Source organism: Suillus paluster, assembly GCF_016628075.1.
Source record: "Suillus paluster strain FC165 chromosome Unknown EDB91scaffold_68, whole genome shotgun sequence".
NCBI lineage: Eukaryota > Fungi > Basidiomycota > Agaricomycetes > Boletales > Suillaceae > Suillus > Suillus paluster.
Window position 1 is genome coordinate 191,618 of NW_024537628.1, and position 18,726 is coordinate 210,343.

The window sequence follows — 18,726 nt, forward strand, 5'->3', positions numbered from 1 at the left end:
GTACGATGAAAATTGAAAAAAAAAAAGATGAACCCCTACCTGGGCTGTGATATCAAGCACGACGAACAAACAACGACCACCGCTGCCCGTGACAAATGAATGACGCCTTGGAGACAATGTGATAGCTTGATGAATGAAATGTAGACGTCAACATATCGGAATTAGCGTGGACTTGATTTGGAGCGCACTTTGCGGTGCATGGTCCCAGAACTGAACGCCATGATCCTTAGACCCTGACACGACCGAGTGTCTGTAGTGTGACGGTGTACACAACTTGCCGCGTCGTGTCAGCGTATTGTATGTCCCGAGAGTAGTGATGTTCCAGCTCAGCTTGGGCTCATAGCCCTCGTAACAATAGCCACAAGATATGAATGGCCATATATCTAAAGACAGTCCACAATCAGACATGAGCAGACTGATTTTTTGTCATTAGCCCGTGATGATGTCTGCAGATAGTCAAGATGTGCTTCAGAAATCTGACGCTTAAACAATTTCTTCACATGTAGCAGTCACGTGCATGCGCGTTATGGTTGACATCGTCCCTTTACCGCGTTGCCGCAACTTTCTACTTCTTTGCAATCAGAGTCCTCAAGTCCTCTTCAAATCCAGGCGGCATCTTTGAAGACACATGTCTGGCACACACAAGATCAAGATCGCCGCACGCCTGCGACCTCGTATCGAGCACGAAATTGACGACCAAGGGATACAAATCACGCACGATGAAGACGGAGAGGGACCGTCGTGGATTCGCGTGCCTAACCCACGGGACGCGACGCAAGTCTTTCGCTTTCCGTATGTGTAGTTTCTCTCTCGTCGCATGCTTCTTGCACGGTGCAGTGACTGACTATTCGTTTAGATTTACCAGTTGCTACGACCAAGATTCTACACAAGAGGAGATCTTTGAGCAGGATGTGAGACCACTCATTGACGTTGTGTACAGTGGCGTCGTGCGTCCTTTAACATTCCTTTTGAATGCTTGACTCAACTAGTTGTATAAATGGACGTAGACCGTGACAATTTTCGCGTACGGCGTGACGTCCTCTGGGAAAACACACACAATGCAAGGAACAAAGACATGCCCAGGTGTCATTCCACGAGTTGTCGAGGTGCGTATATTTTCGAATGCATATTCCACACTAAGTGATTGTGAATGCCACTGTGACAGGCCATGTTCGAACAGAAAGCAGCGTTGATGAAGTCCAACGTCGAGCTCGCAGTATCGTACATGGAGATATATAAAGACGAATGTTACGACTTGCTAGTTGATCGGGAGACGGTATGCTCAACTTTTACTGACCTAGGACTTTTCAATGACAAGGTGGCTAACTGCTTTCTCGGGATGTGCAGGCCCCAAAGCTCCCTGTACGAGAGAACGATGTAGGCCAAGTCTTTGTTGCAAACTTGAGTTCTTTACCGATCACCTCGGTTGAGGAATTTGTTGCAATCTATTCGTATGTGCTCTTTTCCAGTCCCCTTCATCGTTCGGGGTAGTATCCAAGAGCGCATCTGCTTACCTCTGAATGTAGCCAAGCATCGAAGCACCGCTCAGTGGGCGCAACCAATCTCAACCGTTCTTCGTCTCGTTCACATGCAATGTTAACGCTGGAGGTAACAATGACTGATTCGTCAGCACAGAGAAGTAAGGGCCAATTTTGATTTTCCATCTTCCCGGGGCGATTAATATGTCCTCTTAGCATTGACAGGAAAGATCAACCTCGTTGATCTCGCTGGTTCAGAAAACAACAAGCTAACTGGGAACGACCCCACACGGATGGCAGAGAGCGCGGCCATCAATAAGAGCCTGAGTGTCCTCGGGCAGGTCGTACATGCATTAAACCAGGGGGCTGTGCGTTTTTGGGTTCATGCGAAGCCTTATGACTGATGGCATACGCAGTCTCGAATACCATATCGCAATTCCAAGCTCACGCGCATCCTCCAAGACGCCCTCGGCGGGAACTCCGTGGGATTACTCATTTGCAACCTTGCTCCTGGAACGAAATTTAGGCAGGATACGCTGAACACGCTGAAGTGAGCTCACGTGCATACCTTCTCAAATTCTTAAGCCTGACTCAAAACTACTCTCAGCTTCGCAGTGCGGACAAAGAACGTCGAGAACAAACCAGTGGTGAACGAGCGCGGTGCGTTGATATTACCCAAACCGTCACATAAATGGGAACTTAATGCTCTGTAGACATCCGACCTCAACCGAAACCCCACTTCGCAGCAATCCTACCACCACCTCCGAAACTCTCACCTGCCGTACTTCAGCCATTGGAAGCTGTCGCAGGTCCATCACGTGGCCCACGGCCCAGCGTCGCCCGCGCCGCACCTAGAGCAAGCCTTGCTGGCGCAGGTCAAAGCAGATCTCGTGTGCCACGGGCCAGTGGCATTGGGGTATTTGGAGGACAGAGGGGCCGTCGTCCTTCTGCATTGCCTGCACCTATTGATGAGAGAGCAGACACAAGTGGTAGCTCAGGGATGATGCAGTTGACAGATAAGGAAATTGATGAGCGGGTGCGCCTCCTATTCTCGATCACCCTACCTGCGTTGCTAAATACAGATCTATAGATCGCTAGGGCTGTTGAAGCTGAAGTCGCACGCCGTCTCAAAGAGCGTGAAGAACTTGAACGACAGGAGAAAGAGAATATCGCATTGCAGGTGAAACTTCAGAAAGAGAGGGAAAAAGACAAGTTGAAAGAAGAGGACCAAGGACTTCCGACCGGGGTGCTTAGCCCGCTTATGGCACAGCACCGTGATCTGGATCGTGAACTTCGTGCGAGGCTCGAGGAGTTGGAAGAGAAATAGTATGTCTGCACTAACAGCCGAGGTCATGCCACAATGCTGACTGACTGACAGCGAACGTGGGACGAAAGAACTTCAGCTCGCAGACGTGCTTTCACCTGCCTCGCGGAAGAAAACTGGCCGCGCGTACGTGATGCTGGCCCGCGCTCACTCCGAAAAGTACGTGTCCTCATCGTGCGCAACATCTCCCGCGCGGCGACGACAGCGCTCCTTGTATACTATACCTAACTACGTTAATAGGGGTGATCTTCAAGTCGCGCTCGACCTATACCGCAAAGCCGAGACGTATGTTCCAGACAACGTCAAGCTGAAAGAGAGGTGGATACTTTTCATTATTCATGTTTTTCTTTGTATGCTATCCGGGTCGAAGCTATAATTCTGACATCTTTCTTTCTTTGCTTGCTTTTCTTGTCTGCGCGTGGCTTAACGCGAGGAACAGAGTCATCGAAATCGAGTGGGCGGTGAAGAATGGCAGCAAGTTCGTCCCTTCTCCGAAGAAGCCCAGAAAGGCGAAAAAGGCGAAGGCTGGAAAGCGCAAGGCGGTGGGCAAGGTGATGAGTGGAGACGAGGATGAGGAAGATGTACCGATGGATGGGATCCATCAAATGCTGGACGGCGAGTCCAGCGGATCTGCAAACCCATTGAAAAGATTCAAAGTTGAGGAGGATGTTGCGCAGGCTGTGCTGGAGACCCCGCAAAAGAGAGTTAAATGCGAGGTCGAGGTCGAGGAAGACATATGAGCCTTTGTCAGTTACACATGTATAACTGTTGTAATTTATTTTTCACCTGGCTTACTAGTTCCCCAGGTTCTACTTTTGTATAGGTTCGGCCTATCAGCTAAGAAGTATGTATGGACTACCAGTCACCTCCAGTGCGGACAACCCACTGTCCTGATCTGAGAACTTCGGAAATGGCAGCGGAATGGAACTTCAACTAGTTAGCCGCTTGTTGAGCGCTCGTTGGGGATAGTACTTCACAGGAACCGTGACGTTGTCTCCGCGCCTACTTCAGGGTTGCTTCGGAGAACTACCCAAGAAAGGGAACCCCGCATGCACGCAAAAGGAAAGGCGCAAAGCAAACAAGTCATCTCGAGTCACGTGTAGCACGTGCTCGGGCGCGCCCCTCATTAAGTAGTCAAGTGGCGTGTTCCACTTCTTCCCACGCGAAATTTGGAAGACGCACCCCCTGTTTCCCTCAATTTACATCCACCACCATCCCAACCAGCGAACAGAGACTTTGAAGTACCACTGAAGCCTTATGGTTGCCTCGAAATCCAAAAAGACGTCCAAGTATACGTATGCGGAACGTGAGTCATTTTTGTCCTCCTCTAACGCGTGCCGGAGGGGCATGGCAAAGGGCATCCCTGATACTGACGACTCTCGATCTAGGGGTTCTGAGCGCATTTTCGCAGGCACAGAAAGAGCACAGGAGGCACAGTATCCACCTCGCTACCCTTCGTGCGCACGGTGAGGTGTTCATGTTCGGCAAAGCGATCGTTGCTCATCATTGCCTTTTTTGCCAGTGAGAAAAATTGCGAAAGAAAAGAAAGATAAGCTGGGACCTCAGTGGGCATCATGGGTAGGAAAAGCTGTTAAGAAACTTGTACGCGTCATTACTCCAAGCTGTCTGAAATCTACTGACGTCGAGGGAACAGGAAGAGCAGGGAGTTTTGCAGCCCGCTGACTCTAATGGGCATGTAGGCATGACCCCAGAAGGTAAAAAAGCGTGAGTCCAGCCGCTAAGACCTTTTTGACGTCTGACCAAGCCCCTTGTAGTCTCTCCTATGCTCGTCGCAAATTCCTTCCGACCGCCACCGGGGACGCATCACCTGCACAAGAGGACGCTGTCTGGAAAAACGTCACCGAGCATTTCTCTCCATCAGTACATAAACGGCAGCGCGCGAGATCCGCGTCTCGTTTAAGGTCGGTTCTTGGCGAGGAAGAAGTCGAGGAAGATAGCGCTTCCGTGCGCGGAAGTCCTAGGGCAAAGAGACGGCGACGGGCACCGTCCCCTGTCAAGTCTCCCGAGCGGTCCTTGACAAAGATGACAAAGGCAGAGGTTTGTTTTACGTCATTAGTATTAGAATATACGCCTCACCACTACACGTAGCTCCAAACTAAGGTCCGAGAGCTCCAACGGGCAAAACTTACGGATCAACAGCTGAAGGCTCAACTTGCTAACCGCGAGGAGCAGCTGCGCGACGTACAAGATGAACTCAGGACGTTGAAGCTCTCAGCTCAACGGGCGCGCGCGGTTATGCAAGAAGAAGAACTGACGGAATTGGATGATCAGGAATTCCAGCACAACATGGATGAAGAATTTCCGGTGCTTGATTTCCCGACATTGTAAGTACTTCTAACCTCTGCATCTTCCGTTTATAACTTGTTACTTTGAAGTGATGTCCAGATACCACGCGCTGGAACGCCTGCAGGGCAAGGTGCAGGTGTGATACGGACCCAATCGGGCTCTATTATTCACGATATCTCTATGCGGCCCACTCCTGCACCAAGCTCTCCTGATGCAGAATGCGACCGGAGGTACGGAGGCGACGAAGATGTATTTGCGGACCAGCAGCGCCAACATCTTCGTACTCCTGAATCTCTGCCAGACCGCAGGGCCCCAGAGATTGTTGAAGCGCAACAGCCTGCTTGGACGAACACCGTAAGCTCGCCATATCACAATGTCCTACTTCGTTTATTGACACTCCACTGAGATTGATGCTATGAAACTGGAGATCGCGGAGTGCGCGACTGAGTGCCAAACTCTCAAAGATACGGTGACCCGACTTCAGAACGAGCATGACATCCTAACAGGCACGCTTGATAGCCACAAGTCACGCGTAGCCGATCTTGAGGGCGAAACCCAGCACCGTCAGACCATGATCAACGAACTTGAATCTCGGAAGCGCGACCTTCAACAATGCCTCGCCGATCGTGATGACAATATCACCCAACTCCAAAACACAGCTCTCGAGAACGAGCAAGCTGCCATCGAACTTAAGAAGACGCTCGCTCAGAAGGACACCTCGTTGAATGCCATTTCAACAGAAGCCGAGACACTTTTGCGCAGCAAGAATGAGATTACCGCCAGGGTGCGGGGATTGGAAGAGGAAATAATTGCTGCGCGGAGCGAGAATAGGCGCTTGACAGACGAGCTCGCTAGTTCTCGCAGAGGAGAAGAAACCCTTCGAGAGCGCATGACGGAACTCGTGCAGACCACAGAAGAAAGACAAGGAGAACTTACACAAGCCCTAAGTGTTGCGCAGAACGAAGCCGGACATGGCGCTGTGCTCGCTAAGGAGCTCCTCGTCATGACCGAGGCTACCAACGAGCTCGAGAAACAGCTCTCTAAGGCCAAAAACACCGTCAAGAACTTCAAAGCTGAACTCACAGAAGTCTATGGATTCAATGGTCAGCTTCAGCTGGCTTTAGGTGGATCCAAGAAGGAGATTGAAGAGTTGAAGAGCAAGATCACGTTCGCTGAGAAGAGGGAGGGAGAATTGTCGTCGAAATTGCTCGCCGCTGATGCGACGAGGCAGTTTTTGGAGGATGCCGCTGCGACTATGAAGAATGCATCACGAGCCGAACACGTGAAGGCGCAGTCTACCATTCTCGGGCTCCTCGAGAAAATTGACGGACTGCAAATTCTGCGCGACAACGAAACGCAAGGGTCTACTGTCAGAATTACAGCTCTGGAAGGTGAAATCGAGGGTCTTCGATGGAACCTTCGCAGCGCGAACGAGGCTCAGCAGAGTGCCCTCGATGCGTTCAACCAGTCCAAAGACGACTTTGCGCGCTTGGAGAATTTGTTCACCGCGGAGCAGGTCACTTGTAATGATCTTCGGGTCAGTCTGACTGAAGCGGAGGAGCAAGTCTCTAGCTTGAGAGTAGCAAAGAAAGCCGATGAGTTGACCATGGTCACTGTCAAGACGCTTTATGAAAAATGGAAGAGAATGCATGCAGACTGGATATCTGATTTGGAGAATACGGTATGTCGTCTCGTGATCTGTTTGTCATGTGTGATGCTCAAGCTGCGAGGAATAGCTTTCTCATGTGCAACCGGCATCATTAGCAAGCGCGTAGCGATGTATCTGCATGAACTAATGCAGACCGAAGGAAATTTGGCGGTCCTCATATAGGCCATTGACGAGGTTGATCTGGACCTAAACATTTACTGAGGATATAACAATATCTGTCTTAATTTTGAGGTGCTAGCTTTGCGTAGGCTAAGTAGTTCAAGTAGTGAAATCAAACTGCTCATCTCTGGATGTTACCTTCGCTGGACCCGTATCATCATGAACGCATGATGTGCCACACTGCCAACAGGGCAAGTTGACTCCCCAGGCAGTCGGTAGACTGGCAGCCTATCTAGTTTTGCCTAAGTACGGGAGACTAAGTCGCTCTCAGTTGTTCCTTTTTGATAATATCCATGGTCTATTGTATCTGACTTTACTTGCACTGCCGCAGGTCCGCACACTGGTACATTTACCACAGCACGGACGGCCACTTGGCATCTGGCAGAACCAGGCAGATGGGCCAGTGCATCCTTCGAATATCATGCTTCGGCGTTCGCACGGTGAAACGTCTATCTTGATCACGCCAAGATTGACCCCGCCCACTGGCAGAAAACTAGATTAATTCGTCTCTCGTAATTCTAGTTGCAGTACGGACGACCGCATCAGATGCATCATGCAGATCCGTCAACACAGCTTTGCGCTGTGGAACATTTATTGACTACTTGCGTTCGATAATCCACCCAGAAACTTCGTTCGTTCGTTCTCCTGTCTTAATCTGCTTTATCGACTGCAATCATCATGATGGGCATACCACTCGACAAAGCTTTGCTCTTAGCTTTGTTTCTCGAGACGTTGTTTTACGGTGCGTTGCTGACCGCTGCCACGGTGTCGAATCTCATGATTTCAAATAGGCGTGTTCTTTACTTTGTACTGGTTAACGCTGTTCATCCTACTCAAGAAAGGCAGTGGCATTCAACGGCAACTCCTTGTCCCAGTGACAACTTTGCTGCTCTGCTCTGCAACGGCCGTGAGTGTACTTGAACCTTGTGGGACAATACTAATCTAACAGAACCACTTTCAGCATCTAATCGTCGATTTCGTTCGAGCACTCAAGGCATTCATATTCAAGGCGGGTATGATTGGTGCAACTGCCTATTATTCCAACTTTTCTTTGCCGTTGTTCCTCGCGAAAACCGCGATTTACATCACGCAACTCACTCTCGCGGATGGTGTAGTTGTGGGTCTTTCTGCTAGACATGCTGCTTTCCCCTGAGTAGGCACGGCAGGTTTGGCGATGTTATATCGTCCACGACAGGAGTCTCTTAATCGCCATTCTTGGTTGTGTTGCGCTGTTGACCAATGGCGGTGAGCTTCTTGAAAGTGATCATCCAACCAGCATCTTATCCCGTGACGTTTTACAGCAATTGGGTACTATATCGTATGGTCCGTTTCTCGGACCACTGCTCTTTCTACCACTTCTCATGAGTGCATCACAACATTCATTACATTGACCATGGTTATCGATGTTACATGCACTAGTACGTCCATTCTGCAGCCGATCTGCATACTCCTGACAACAAAAAACATGACAGCTTTGATTGCCCGGCGCATCTACAGCACTCGCCGTTTCAGGCCAGACGGCCTTATTGCTTTTTTACCCGTTCTCATCGTCATCGTTGAGAGCGGCGCTTTATATGCAACGAGCGTCCTCGCACTCCTTGTGACATTCTTGGTCGGATCCAATGGCCACTACACCGTTTTAGACATTATCCCTCCTATTGTGGTGAGTTTACTTGACTTGGACACGAGATGTTCATAGGATCATTCTTTTTAGGGGATTGCATTCTGCCTCGTCATCCTGCAAATACACATAAGGTGGCCAACTCCCGACCGAACGACCCTTTGACGCAAGGGGCATCATTACCGACCTCTGTTGAGGACGCAGGACAGGTGTTATGGCGTGGAACCAATTATGGGGGAGACGGTGCTTAGTCTGACATGATGGGCGGAAACTAACCGTCCTCGGTGGGTGTTTTTTTTGTAGACCGGACCATTTGAATGCGCATGCTTTCCCGTGATTGGAGTTGGATGCCCAAGCTTTCTCTGAAAAGCGGGTATGGATGTGGTCATCATAGGCCGTTTATTCATTTGTTAAGAGTCCTATTTATCAGCAGGCCCTATAAACAATACATACATACAGTAGCCAAGCGCTAAGTACTTGTGTAGGATATAGCGTCGAATGCTGGTGCAGATAATAATAGAAATGCCCAAGTGAACGGCCAAAGTCGCTGAGCCCAAAACGCGTATGCCGTGCGCTTGACGACCCTGCAGAAGAGTGGACATTCAATATTCAAGAACGAGGCAAATATATCCTCAAATGCGTCCCAAAGTCGCGTGCCCAGTTTGACTGAATTGTATGTAGACTGGTTGACCTGTCCGTACTATCCACTATCGATTGAATGGTGTTGTGTAGTACTGTCCGACCCGGTCCCGAAGGTCAGGCACGATGGAGTCTTTGTTCTCTTTTTCGGGTCGCGTGACTGTTGCAATATGATATCATCGTCGGCCCCTGGCGGGTTCCTATTGAGCTCGTGAATTTGAGGGGGGAAGGATCTGGAATGATGGGGTGGAATCGGCGCATTTCGGCGCATGAAACCGATGACAGGTGACGGCAGACGCCGAGTTTGCGGGGTAAGTCCTGGCAAGTCATTGGAACCTACTTCAGGGATTTTCAGGTTCGGCTAACGGTAGTAAATTTCGGGAGCAATGGCCAAATATGACAGTAACAGACAGCAACGCGTGACAGTCTATGACAGTCCATGACAGTGCGGGGTGCAATAGGGTACAATGAACCCTTGGAATGGAGAGCTACGGCATGCTATGTAGGTCGGAGCAATGTCCACGGGAGCTTATCCGAAATTCATCTAAAAAGGCGCCTTGCTTGGTCGGGCTGGTCTAAAGGAGTACAGAAGTGAAGTGGAAGCACGAAGCGTGCGGAAATGTTGTGTAGATAGCGTGCATGTGAGTGGCAGGCTGAAATTAGTTTGTTGCGGTTGATCGGCAAGATTGGCGAGGTTAGGGACCAGGCAGGACCCCGACTGCTCTCTACGGTTGGTCGCCAGCGATTTCCATACGAGGACTAGTCTGTACCAGGAGATCATGGTGAAACCTTGAACCGGCTGCAACTGCTCTAACAGTTTCGGCCCGGATCTGTAGGTCAACCCGGATCATCATCATGCATTTACGTTTTGCACTTGCTTGAGGAGGAGAGAAACAAAAGAACTTGCCTGAAATTGGTACACGAGCTACCGAGGCCCCACAATCGATCGGTTGGGGTCCTGTTGGTCTACCACGTCACACGATAAGCGCGCGTATAAGAACTCACACTCATGTTCTTTGTGGAACGCACTATGTCCACTGAATGTGTGGTGGGCGGTGGAAGGCAGTGAATCGTTTGGCCTCAGGGAGATTAGCTAGTGGCCTAGGGTGGATGCTGTAGACTGTAGTGTGTTTTACTAGATCATATCTGAAATGAAATTCACGTGCCAACAGTGCGGATATTTTAAAGCCGAGGACTGGAGGAGTCACTAAAATCATATATTATATAGTTTACGCTTAACTACTACTTGACCACTTCAACGTTCCTATACATCGAATGCCATGTCTGCTGCATTTCGAATCTCTCCAGCCCTATGGGACAAGATTCACCACTTTGCTAGCTTTCCCCAGACAGGCGGTATGTATCTAAACTACATTACCCGCTGCCCAAATCTCTGATTATTATCTTTGTAGTATCGCTGCAGCAGATGGTGCTCTTCGGTCAACATCCAAGCCAGGGAACTCTCCTCAAAGCTAGTCAGTTCCTTGCAGGTAATTCAATTCTATTTCAACCTGACTCACTCTGACATCATATCAAGAGGAACTGCCCGTCAGACTCGCACACCGTGTCAAGGAACTCGACCAGCTTCCACACAATCTCAGTGACATGCCTTCCATACGAAAGGTCAAAAACTGGTATGCCCAGTCATTCGAGGTTCGTTTCTTATCTTCCCTATCTCCACTCATCCTCACCCCACTCTCTCATTTAGGAGCTCATCAACTTCCCCCCCGTCCAACTTCCCCAACACCTTCGACAGCAGCTTTCCGCAACAAGCCAGAACATCTTCTTACCAGACAGCACCCCAAACCCAAGTCTTACCGCCCTCCAAGACCACGATCACCCTCTTTTCAACTTATCCCATAACAAAAGCAACCCCAACGGCATCGGAAATATCAAACTCCGAGTCCCTTTGGAACGGAGGTGCGTACCCCCTTAACCCTTCTAAACCCACATATACCATACTCACCCAGTACAAGGTACTACGCCAAGTCTTCATCCATAGACTGGCCACCCTCCGTTCTTGACTACAACGCCCGTTTCACTCGCATGCTCGATGCCATAAAACGCAGACACGATCCTACTGTCACAACAGTCGCTCAGGGCGTTCTAGAATGGAAACGCAGTCAGAACGCCAAGAACATTGGCCTCGATATGCAGGCCTGGCTTGACAGATTCTACATGAGTCGTATCGGAATTCGCTTCTTGATTGGCCAGCGTCAGTTATTCTTGGCTCTTATCCTCATCCTCATCTCATCTCCGTCCTTTCCTTAGACGTCGCACTAAACACACAACAGCCCCACAAGGATTATGTAGGCATCATCTGCACTAAAGCTGTAAGTTGCCGTCCCTTCTCCTTTACATAATCACTAACACCCCTCCTTCGCCGCAGAACGTTCACGATATCGTACAAGAAGCCATCGAAAATGCCCGTTTCGTCTGCGAGGAACACTACGCTATGTTGAAAGGTCCCCCCGTCCAACTCATCTGCCCGCCCAACCTCGATTTCCCCTACGTCCCAGGCCATCTCTCTCACATCTGTTTCGAACTCCTCAAAAACTCCCTTCGTGCCGTCGTCGACCGCTTCGGCCACGATGCAGACGACGGGAACCAATACCCGCCCATCAAGGTCATCGTCGTCGAGGGCAAGGAAGATATCACCATCAAAATCACCGATGAGGGCGGGGGAATCCCACGTAGTGCCATTCCCCTCATCTGGACCTACATGTACACGACTATGACAGGACAGAGCATCGACCAAGACTTTCAAGCCAGCGATTTTCAGGCTCCGATGGCAGGTTTTGGGTATGGACTACCATTGTCGAGATTGGTGAGTGACGTGCGCGTTTGTCGGAGGCGTGCGCTAATGTGTCGTGACAGTATGCGAGGTATTTTGGAGGTGATTTGAGGCTTATTTCAATGGAGGGGTATGGGACGGATGTGTACATCCATCTCAACAGGCTTTCGAGTAGTCGGGAGCCTCTTCCGTAGTCCGGTTGATCTTATCGGTATAGTAGGGGTTTACACCATATAGGGAGGGACCTAGGTCCACTCGGTATTGATTGTATCTCGCTGGTTCGTTCTCATTGACGTTCTCGGGGACCATGCGAGTCCACTGTATGTAATGACAGACTTTAATCTTATGACAATGTATCCATTAGTGCAATGTACATAGCAATAGCAGAATCAAAATGCAAAAAAAGGAAAGGGGGGAAGAGAGCTCATAAGTATGGGCATAAGTTACAGTAAACTGTCTTCCTTCTATGTGGTCTGCCTAGGGCGAGTATGCTGAGGGACCTAGATCCACTCGATCCTATCACCGACCATTGTCGGTCTACGACAGTCTTGATTATCATTAGTGCAATGTACATCGTACCATACTGTAGTCTCTCCTAGGAAGATCTTGGACGAATGAAGACAGTCATCCCTTCTCTATTATCGTACCATGGCAAAATCGAACTCACACAAGAAAAAGGGATATTATTAGAGGAGCTTATATGGGCTTCCTTCGAATTTATTTGGTCTGCCTAGTGGGGATTAGTATGGGGAGAGACCCTAGATTTAACTCACCGGCTCATTGTGGGACCAGACAGACGATAGATGCTAGTCTACGAACAGACCTTATCATTAGCGAAATGTACACGGTACCGTAGCCGAATTGAACCGTAAAAGAAAAAAAAGGGACCTCGATTGAGAAAAAATCATATATACAGACAACAGGGTTTTCGGACAGCGTACAGATGTTTACATGTTGCATGCATATATCAATAGCGATGTGGACGTGCGGCGATAGCGATGTGCGATGCGAGAAACACGAGTAGCAGACAGAGCCAAGCAGGGGGTATTGACAGTATCCGTGTGTGGGAATCAAGAGGGAATACTAACGAAATTTATGTGTGACCCTTAGGTTGGCCCGTCTTCAGAGTGCCAAGCACGCTTGAGCGATGACGACGCGGGTATGTGTATTGCGGGATTCACGTGTGCCAACGATGATGACAACGTAGAACTCATGTGGCTGCCCATATGCGACGGCCAGTCGGCGCTATCGTGTGGGTGAACCAACGTCAGATGTTGTTGTTGCTGGTGCTGGTGCTGTTGGTGTTGTTCCTGGTAGAATTCCGGCTCACGCACCTCAAGTGCATCCACCTCCTCACACAACCTCTGATTCGCAAACCGCAACTGCTGCAGCTCATACTGCCAACTACTCCCCCGCGCGGTATCTAGCTCCTCGAATACATCAGTGGCCTCGGCGTGCATCAACGCACAGGGGCTGCTTGAAGCGCCAAGTATCGTGATTTGTATGACGAGCGGGTGAGCGGGGATGGAGAAGGGATGGAGAAGGGATCGGGTTTGGAGACGGGGCGGGTGGACGGTATATTACGAGCCGCACGTGCACAGTGTTATGATCTTTGCGCAGCATCGTACACACCCTTACATAGGGCTCACCCTCCGCGTGTCCACGTACATGCGTCTCCTCTCCACTTGCGCGTTGAATCGCGACCTCCACCTGTGCCCGATCTTCACTCATGACCATCATAACCAAAGACTTGCCGATGACCTCACTAACACTCCATCCAAGCAAATCGCGCACGTTGGCGCTGGTGACGAGTACGGTCCCGTTGGCGCTCACCATGCCCCATAATTCCTGCTCGCCGAGCCCGCCAGCACGGGCGACCGAGCGCCAGCTGAGCGAGGGCATCCATTTGCCACGACCGGAGAGGATGATGGCTTTGCGGCCTTTTCCGGGTTCGACGTGGAGGCGCCCCCGACATTCGATCCAAGCGTATTCCGAGGATTTGGCACGGGCGCGGAAGAGGAGGTCGACTGTTTTGGGTAGGCTGGCTGGGTGCTGTGAGCTGGTTGGGCTGGGTGTGGTGGACTCGGCTGTTGTGGTGTTGGGCGTGATGGAGGACTCTTTGAGCTCGCGCATGAGTGGGACGAGATCTGCGGGGTGGCAGTAGTCGGATATACTCTTTCCGACGAGCTCATCGGGCTCGTAGCCCAGGACAAGGCGCACGCTTGGGGCAACATAGAGGAAGGCACCTTTGAGACTGAGAACGACGATAAAGTCGGGGGATTTTTCGAGAAGGAGCATGTGCAGGAGCTGGTTGCCATCGTGGGTGTCAGGCTTGTCAGGGGTGGCTGTGGATGGGGGGATATTGACGCTCGTAGAAAGGGGGACTGAAGAGGTGAATTTAGTGTCTGTGATTAGACTACGTAAATCTTTGCTTATTATGCTGTTGGACGGCAATGCAAGCCGACCTCTCGCTGGGGGCGCGATGGGGGACGCCACCGGTGCGCCTGCGCCAACGGTGTAATTGACGATGTAGCTCCCATCGCGTAGTTTCTGCAAGATGGCATTGGGTTGTTCAGTCAGATCGACCTGGAACCCGACGTGGTAAACGACATCGTCTGCTTCCTCTGAACAATTCAATACGCCGCCCCTGAGGGGGATTACGGTTACGAGATTGATGAAAGCCTGTCCACCTTTACGGTAGTTAATGATGCTGGTTTGGCACTCCTTGTCTGCGGAAAGGGACTTTTTCAAATGAGACACAGCATCTGGGGCGACGAAGCGACGCTCCTCGCCCTTGTGGACGTTTCCATCAGGGGACTGTAGGAAGCGGCAATTGCGACCGAGGACCTCGTGCTCATCGTAACCTGTGAGACGGTAGAAGGTGGGGGAGGCGTAAATGATGGGAGAGTCATGGCGACGGACGTCAACGACAGTAAAGGAGCAAGAACTGTCGACAGGGCCGAGGACGATGTTTGGATGGGGACGTGTGATGACACGAGAGAGGATAGAGAGAAGGTCGAAGCCAGATGAGGAGTATACAGGAAGGCCAAGGGGGGACGGAGCAGAAAAGCTGGTTGTGGCATTGAATTTGAGGGTGTCGACGGCTGTTTGGATTGGGGGCAGCGGGGGCGGGTGAGAATAGTCGACCGGGGAATACGGTATCGAGTGAGGAACAGAATAAGCATCATCATAGCAATTGCTCGATTGCGCAGTGCTGGCACACGAGGTTGCCTCCTGGTCTCTGGACTGAGAGGAAGGATGAAAACTGTACAATAAATCAGCATAATTGAGAGGACATTATTACAGGATTTACATGTACTCACGGTGCAAAGCCGTTGTTCGTGAACCAGGTTGAAGCGAACGAACCTGAGCTGTCAAGAAGACCAGCTGGGAGGACCTCCGCACCACCACCTGGGGCTAGTATTGGAGGTCCATTGTACATGAATTGAGGGATCTGAAACTGAATCCCATTTCTGGAGTAACCATGGCCGCTGCCATGGACGTTGTAGCCGCGGTCATCGTCATAATCGCTGTAGTGATTAGAGTACTGTTGACTCCGCTGTGGCTCATCGTCTGCTAGATATCGCTCAAAGGGCATGACGGGCGGAGTTGAACTAGATCATCCAAGAGGAGTAGAAGTAAAGTAGATTTTTTAAGGTTGATGTAACTTGGTGGAAGCGTAGAAATATCCGTCTTTGGAGGAGGGTGCTTGTACTTCACGTTAACCTAACGTTATCCAGCCGGTAGGCCGCCGTCAGCTTGGTCTACTTTTTACATATGAGTTTACCTCACCGCGACTTCGTGTCATCCACGTTTAACTCCACTCATTTCATATTTATGAATCGCACGATACTATAACAAAACATGTTCCTACGATGCAGTACATAAGAAGAATCTCCGATACGGAGTCATCTCCCATAACAAAATCATAGCATCCAAGGCTGTTAATCTTTGCCCTTGTTCCCCTAACCATCACCCACGTTGGATGACGTAGTGAATAAAAGGGCAGGAAGGTTCCGTCAAGCACCCTGCTGGGTCAATACAATCTTGTCAACCAATGCACAGCATCTTCGGCGTGAGATTGAATGATATTATGTGGACATATCTAAGCTTTGAGTTGGGCCCGCAAATTCTGCTCCAACGGGCCCCTTGCTCGAATAAACTGTACATAAGCACCATCCCTAGACGTCATACCCGTTAATTTAAGATCTTCGAGATAACCGCGTGAAAAGATACTCACTGCAATACTCTCTTGTCTTCCTTGAGCTTCAAATAATCCTCACGGTTCACATTCGTGAAACCCCACTTCTTTGAGACAATAATCTTCTGCCGGCCTGGGAACTTGTACCGTGCACGACGGAGAGCCTCCTTGATGACCGCGGAGTTCGACTCCTTGCAACGGATAGACAGGATGATCTGGCCAATGTTGACACGCGCGGCCGTGCCGTAGGGCTTCCCCCAAGCACCACGCATACCAGTCTGAAGCCTGCACGAAAGACTGTTTAGACTCGCAGTATTAATTTAGACCAAAGTCACGGACCTATCGGCTCCTGCACAACTCAACATCTTGTTGATGCGGAGGACGTGGAATGGGTGGACACGCACGCGCATGTGGAACGAATCCTTGCCGGACGTCTTGGTGACATACTTGTTGGCGCAGATGCGGGCTGCTTCGAGCGCCTCGGAGCTCAGCTGCTCGTATTCATCAGAGACGAGATGACAGCAGAAAGGGAACTCGTCGACAGAGGCACGCTTCCGGCCGAGGTCGAAAATCCTGATCTATGGAGAGGGAGGTGAGGATGTCAGTGATGAGGTGTGGACGAACGGACCTTGGAGTCAGGTACACCACGGTTGTACCGTGATTTAGGGTAGGGCTTGTTCTTACAGTAACGGTAACAGCGGGCAGGACGACGACCCATTGTGATAATCTGCGGGAGAAAAAAAATGCAGTCAGTACTTGCCGCTACATAATCACATCCAAGGCGATAGGGCAGCATCCACCACGACCACTGGCAATCCACCGCTCATTCGAGCCCAGCGTCATTCTGCAGAGCGAAAAAGCGGAAAAGCGACACTCACATGTTACATGGGAGGTGGTTGGTGGGCAGACGAGTCCTTTTTATAAGTTGGGAAATCGGATACCCAACAGATGACAAATCCATACGCAAGACATGACAAACCAGGCTCGGCGAGTGCCGAATCAGCCCGCAAAAGCTATACAGTTCGCAGAATCGTGACGACGGCTGAGCGCTGAGCACCGAGTCCGAAACACTGCACGACGTGCACATATTGACAACTTGAGCCAGGATGAGCTGTCGAGCTGACGCGTCGATACATGGTGAAGCGAACGAGTTTGCCCAAGCCGCATCTGTTACTTATACGCGGCATTGAGTCAGCCACACAACGGTTCGCCATGTCCGTCATACTTAGGGCCAAAAACGGGGGACGTCCAAGAAAACGAACAATGCAATGATCGCATACAAACTCTCCAGTACTATATTACAGGTATATCCAAAATGAAGCCGTCGAAACTGTACTCGAGTCTGTGATTGAATCTTAAACTGCTTTCTCTCCCCCACACATCTCATTATATTGCGTCGATCCCTGCCACCCTGCTCATGCTGTGGCCTGTCAACCTAAAGCGCTGGTTAAGCGCCGCTCGGAATTCTACTCTAGAAGGAATCCTATCCGCATCTTGCAAGTCTTCTTCAGAACCACCTGGTACTGCTCTGGGTTTTCAGAAAGCCGCTCATACTCCCCTGCATGCAGCGCAAGGAATGCGTCAATACCGCGGCGGGGATGCTCAATGCTTTCAACAGGCTGCTCAGGCCAGTTATAGTCGTCGAAAATGAATATGCATCCCTCACGCGCAAGGCGCCATGCAAGCTCGGCATCAAGGAGAGTATCATCTGCGCGGTGCGACCCATCCACATATATCCAATCGAATCCAGCGCCCGCGTCCTTTAACATTTCCTCTTTGAGGAGTGCATAAAGTGCCGGGACGCTGAACTGGGGGAGCATGCGGAATGGGCGACCCGTTCGTGCGAGATTCTGCGTGAGCTTGCGGTGGCGCTCACGTCCCTCGTGGGTGTGCATAAGATCGACATGGTCAATGCAGACTATCTCCCCGCGTTGGGCGCAGAGTGTAGTGAGCAGAAACACTGCCGAGCGCCCCTCCCAGGACCCAATCTCTAGGACGCGTGGCTCACCCGAAGCAACTAATGGGAAGAGGCTTTTCCAGTATGGAATATTGATGGCAAACCAGCTTTGCGTTGGCGTAAATTCATATTCATCTGTGGAGGTAGAGATTTCGGTGACTTTAGATGCGGACATTTTCGGCTGCAGTTTATGTTTAATGTGAGCGTCTCAATATGCGTGCAGGGGTGGAGCTGACCTATGAGAACAGCAGTGTTATGAACTGGCCTGTGTATTGTTTATGCCCTCTAAGATTTGTGGTTTCTACGCAAAGGAGTTCATCAGAGTCATGGATTGTTTTTTTTAGTGATCACTCACTTTTGGTTTGGTGGCTTTGGTGTTTGGGCGGTTGAACTATACTTGTGGCAACATTTTATAAAGGTCTCAGCTGAGTTCAAAAATATAACCATCAGCTCTACTTCCACAGCTCCCTACGGATCCTACTCGTCCCTGCCGCAGGTTGTTTTTTTGTTACGAATTCATATGCGCTTGCCTGTTCTAACTGCGCACTGCTCACCTTGGCCATGTATAACAACCGCT

At 50.4% G+C, this 18,726-nt stretch overlaps 6 protein-coding genes across 6 annotated transcripts; 4 read left to right on the forward strand and 2 right to left on the reverse strand.

Annotated features, from left to right (window-relative positions):
- Nucleotides 1–528: 528 nt before the first annotated feature.
- Nucleotides 529–3,882, forward strand: EDB91DRAFT_1156350 (P-loop containing nucleoside triphosphate hydrolase protein). Its single transcript, XM_041319629.1, has 15 exons — nt 529–792; nt 857–947; nt 1,008–1,106; nt 1,166–1,276; nt 1,348–1,451; nt 1,527–1,639; nt 1,695–1,846; nt 1,895–2,028; nt 2,086–2,138; nt 2,192–2,514; nt 2,569–2,804; nt 2,857–2,961; nt 3,043–3,120; nt 3,242–3,548; nt 3,609–3,882. Exons 1-14 carry the CDS (start codon nt 629–631, stop codon nt 3,540–3,542), a joined length of 2,064 nt encoding a protein of 687 aa, XP_041173230.1. The 5' UTR covers nt 529–628; the 3' UTR covers nt 3,543–3,548; nt 3,609–3,882.
- EDB91DRAFT_1349549 (uncharacterized protein) lies at nt 3,877–7,069 on the forward strand. The gene is made up of 9 exons (XM_041326024.1): nt 3,877–4,108; nt 4,191–4,268; nt 4,325–4,404; nt 4,457–4,527; nt 4,578–4,860; nt 4,912–5,147; nt 5,199–5,463; nt 5,516–6,790; nt 6,846–7,069. The coding sequence occupies exons 1-9, from the start codon at nt 4,060–4,062 to the stop codon at nt 6,882–6,884; spliced, it is 2,376 nt and encodes a 791-aa protein (XP_041173231.1). The 5' UTR covers nt 3,877–4,059; the 3' UTR covers nt 6,885–7,069.
- Nucleotides 7,070–7,250: 181 nt separating this feature from the next.
- On the forward strand, nt 7,251–8,747 carry EDB91DRAFT_744429 (uncharacterized protein). Its single transcript, XM_041328262.1, has 7 exons — nt 7,251–7,679; nt 7,729–7,844; nt 7,899–8,054; nt 8,104–8,182; nt 8,239–8,355; nt 8,410–8,600; nt 8,652–8,747. Exons 1-7 carry the CDS (start codon nt 7,616–7,618, stop codon nt 8,721–8,723), a joined length of 795 nt encoding a protein of 264 aa, XP_041173232.1. The 5' UTR covers nt 7,251–7,615; the 3' UTR covers nt 8,724–8,747.
- A 1,618-nt stretch (nt 8,748–10,365) lies between these two features.
- EDB91DRAFT_1156376 (mitochondrial branched-chain alpha-ketoacid dehydrogenase kinase-domain-containing protein) lies at nt 10,366–12,397 on the forward strand. The gene is made up of 8 exons (XM_041319630.1): nt 10,366–10,553; nt 10,610–10,687; nt 10,735–10,850; nt 10,906–11,117; nt 11,174–11,412; nt 11,469–11,530; nt 11,587–12,024; nt 12,075–12,397. Exons 1-8 carry the CDS (start codon nt 10,478–10,480, stop codon nt 12,183–12,185), a joined length of 1,332 nt encoding a protein of 443 aa, XP_041173233.1. The 5' UTR covers nt 10,366–10,477; the 3' UTR covers nt 12,186–12,397.
- Nucleotides 12,398–13,032: 635 nt separating this feature from the next.
- On the reverse strand, nt 13,033–15,589 carry EDB91DRAFT_1307338 (uncharacterized protein; the record flags this gene model as incomplete). Its single annotated transcript, XM_041325056.1, is given in 4 exon segments — nt 13,033–13,439; nt 13,456–13,670; nt 13,719–15,256; nt 15,315–15,589. 4 exon segments carry the CDS (start codon nt 15,587–15,589, stop codon nt 13,098–13,100), a joined length of 2,370 nt encoding a protein of 789 aa, XP_041173234.1. The 3' UTR covers nt 13,033–13,097.
- Nucleotides 15,590–17,658: 2,069 nt separating this feature from the next.
- EDB91DRAFT_1085324 (methyltransferase domain-containing protein) lies at nt 17,659–18,324 on the reverse strand (the record flags this gene model as incomplete). Its single annotated transcript, XM_041315883.1, has 1 exon — nt 17,659–18,324. The coding sequence occupies one exon, from the start codon at nt 18,322–18,324 to the stop codon at nt 17,659–17,661; it is 666 nt and encodes a 221-aa protein (XP_041173235.1).
- Between the last annotated feature and the right edge of the window lie 402 nt (nt 18,325–18,726).